Source organism: Taudactylus pleione, unplaced genomic scaffold (assembly GCF_031769625.1).
Source record: "Taudactylus pleione unplaced genomic scaffold, aTauple2 ptg000112l, whole genome shotgun sequence".
Lineage (NCBI taxonomy): Eukaryota > Metazoa > Chordata > Amphibia > Anura > Myobatrachidae > Taudactylus > Taudactylus pleione.
Genome location: NW_028284514.1, coordinates 2,792 through 6,804, shown reverse-complemented (window position 1 = coordinate 6,804; position 4,013 = coordinate 2,792). Strand labels below are relative to the sequence as shown.

Genomic DNA, 4,013 nt, shown 5'->3' with positions numbered 1-4,013 from the left:
TACTAACCCATGCCATTCTATGCTGCATCTTCCATGTGTACATGTGCTGTGTGGTTTCTATATATTACACGTTTTACCTCCCTACACAGAAACATTTCTCTACCTTGTATCTCAGATGAGGCTGTCATGGGGAATACTAACCCATGCCATTCTATGCTGCAGTATCTTCCATGTGCTGTGTGGTTTCTATATGACGCGTTTTACCTCTCTACACAGAAACCTCTCTCTACCTTGTATCTCAGATGAGGCTGCCATGGGGAATACTAACCCATGCCATTCTATGCTGCAGCAGAATTGAGGGCTCAGCTGACAGGCGTCACATTACTATCATGCAAGTCCATGGGTTCTGACTGGAGCACTTTGCGCAGGAACCATCACTACACCGCATGTCATCACCAGATCAGATTCACTGTACTGTGTCTGTGAGGAGGGTCCTCTCCTCTATACAATCAAACACCAGTCACAACACGGTGAATGTCAACACTTTTATTATAAATGTAAGAAAAGGAACATTGCTGGGGGAGGAGCCAGGCCAGGTAACTCAGGTAAATGTGAGCGAGAACGCCCTGTATCTGAAATTGGTGTAAACATCAATCTTGGAGCTGCTACCGGCGGCTGTGAGGACCTGCGGAAAAAGAATAAGGATTCATCTCCTACTGATCGTGCGCTCTCCACTTCACGCGGAACGTGCACTCCTCCTCACCATGCTGGCCATGCGCTCCCTCAAATCACGCTGACTGCATGCTTTCCCTATCACATTGAGAGTACACGCTACCCGTCACGCTGACCGTACGATACCCCCCATTATACTTATGCTGGCTGGCCAAGTGCTCCCCCTCACGCTAGCTGTGCGATCTCAACGGTCACACCGACTGTACACTCTCCCCCCCCCCGTGCACTTCTCCCTACAAGCTGGCCGTGCGCTCCCACCCCTAACGCTGGCTTTGCGCTCACACTGGTTCAGCTTCCCCTGTTACTTACCGAGCTCCCTCCCGTCAAGCTGACAGTTCTCTCCTGCATAACACCAGTCTCCCCATCACGCTAACCCAACACCCTGCCCACCACAATGACCTAGGGCTCTCCCCGCACACCATGACCCAGGGCTCTCCCAGCACACCATGACCCAGCCCTCTCCCCGCACACCATGACCCAGCCCTCTCCCCGCACACCATGACCCAGGGCTCTGCCCATCACACTGCGTCAGCTCTGCAGTCACCTCCCTCTACGCAAGCAAATCCTACCTTGTTTTCCTGGGAAGTCTCATTGATGCAGAGAGAGTAGATGGAGCAGGGGCTGCAGGGGATGCGGGCGCGGACCTCTCCGTTTATCTGGCAGTGATTGATGTGAGGCGCCTGCCCTGCACACAGGATCTGAGGACAGAGCATTGTGAGTGGAGGACCAGGCGCCCCAGGGTGGTGAGAGGAACGGTGACTGAGCTCACACTTACCAAGTCCTGATAGAACATCACTTGCTGCTGGCTCTCCTGGATTGGGAATATAGTAGTCGGAGTGACTGAGCGAAGGTGCCAGAGAGACAACATCGGGCCTCCCCCGCAGACCTAAACGGAAGCCATTTTACCATCGATATCAGTATATATTACCAGTCCCCTTATCAAAGACCCCAGACTCTGCCCCTCACCATCCAGTCTGAATCTGTCGCCAGGCAACTAATCCATTTCCCATACTGCGGCCGAGCACATTCCTAGGAAGAATACAGGAGAGTGAGACATGATCACATGGGGGCAAAAGTGCGAGGCGACAGCGCGGGGGACGTTACCTCATATTTATACACCTCAATCTTGTGGTTCTGTGATCCTGTCCGGAGATCTGGCGGAAGGAAACACTAATGGGTGATGAGATACATTACAGGTCCGTCTGTCCCCAGGTGAAGACAGGACAGGACTTACCCCAGAGCCTGACAGAGCCGTCCTCACTCCCGGACACACACTCACTCTGCTGGTCCCTGAGGGCCAGGCAATGGATGTAATCATCGTGCCCCTCAAGGGCCATCTAAAAGCAAAGACAATGTATTGTTATCCAGCCAGTGTGCGTGTGGTACAGTGATCACAGAGATCTACACTATACCCCTGACCTTCCCCTCACACAGAGCTCAGCCTCTGCTCAATACCACAAGGGGCGAAACAGCAGCTGTGTGACAGGGAACAGAGAGAGAGGAACTGCAGAGACTTCATTTATACCATCTCCTACAGCACTGATACTCACTATCCTGAGGGGTACACACATATCACATTACCCAGCACAGTCTCCCATATACAGACTCAGGAGCACACAGATATACAGGTGTCACATATCACATTACTCAGCGCAGTCTCCCATATACAGACTCAGGAGCACACAGATATACAGGTGTCACATATCACATTACTCAGCGCAGTCTCCCATATACAGACTCAGGAGAACAGAGATTAACAGGTGGCACATATCACATTACCCAGCACAGTCTCCCATATACAGACTCAGGAGCACACAGATATACAGGTGTCACATATCACATTACTCAGCGCAGTCTCCCATATACAGACTCAGGAGCACACAGATATACGGGTGTCACATATCACATTACTCAGCGCAGTCTCCTATATACAGACTCAGGAGCACACAGATATACAGGTGTCACATATCACATTACTCAGCACAGTCTCCCATATACAGACTCAGGAGCACACAGATATACAGGTGTCACATATCACATTACTCAGCGCAGTCTCCCATATACAGACTCAGGAGCACACAGATATACAGGTGTCACATATCACATTACTCAGCGCAGTCTCCCATATACAGACTCAGGAGCACACAGATATACAGGTGTCACATATCACATTACTCAGCACAGTCTCCCATATACAGACTCAGGAGCACACAGATATACAGGTGTCACATATCACATTACTCAGCGCAGTCTCCCATATACAGACTCAGGAGCACACAGATATACAGGTGTCACATATCACAGTACTCAGCGCAGTCTCCTATATACAGACTCAGGAGCACACAGATATACAGGTGTCACCTATCACATTACTCAGCGCAGTCTCCATATACAGACTCAGGAGCAGACAGATATACAGGTGTCACATATCACTTTACTCAGCGCAGTCTCCCATATACAGACTCAGGAGCACACAGATATACAGGTGTCACATATCACATTACTCAGCACAGTCTCCCATATACAGACTCAGGAGCACACAGATATACAGGTGTCACATATCACATTACTCAGCGCAGTCTCCCATATACAGACTCAGGAGCACACAGATATACAGGTGTCACATATCACAGTACTCAGCGCAGTCTCCTATATACAGACTCAGGAGCACACAGATATACAGGTGTCACCTATCACATTACTCAGCGCAGTCTCCATATACAGACTCAGGAGCAGACAGATATACAGGTGTCACATATCACTTTACTCAGCGCAGTCTCCCATATACAGACTCAGGAGCACACAGATATACAGGTGTCACATATCACATTACTCAGCGCAGTCTCCCATATACAGACTCAGGAGCACACAGATATACAGGTGTCACCTATCACATTACTCAGCGCAGTCTCCTATATACAGACTCAGGAGCACACAGATATACAGGTGTCACATATCACATTACTCAGCGTAGTCTCCTGTATACAGACTCAGGAGCACACAGATATACAGGTGTCACCTATCACATTACTCAGCACAGTCTCCATATATAGACTCAGGAGCACACAGATATACAGGTGTCACATATCACATTACTCAGCACAGTCTCCTATATACAGACTCAGGAGCACACAGATATACAGGTGTCACATATCACATTACTCAGCGCAGTCTCCCATATACAGACTCAGGAGCACACATATATACAGGTGTCACATATCACATTACTCAGCGCAGTCTCCCATATACAGACTCAGGAGCACACATATATACAGGTGTCACATATCACATTACTCAGCGCAGTCTCCCATATACAGACTCAGGAGCACACAGATATACAG

At 49.3% G+C, this 4,013-nt stretch overlaps 1 protein-coding gene across 1 annotated transcript; it reads right to left on the bottom strand.

Annotated features, from left to right (window-relative positions):
• Positions 1-471: 471 nt before the first annotated feature.
• LOC148525135 (THO complex subunit 6 homolog) lies at positions 472-2,009 on the bottom strand (the record flags this gene model as incomplete). Its single annotated transcript, XM_088471175.1, has 6 exons — positions 472-625; positions 1,242-1,370; positions 1,448-1,558; positions 1,639-1,701; positions 1,777-1,826; positions 1,907-2,009. Coding segments are annotated over 6 exons (540 nt in total), but the record flags the coding sequence as incomplete, so codon positions are not given.
• Positions 2,010-4,013: the final 2,004 nt, after the last annotated feature.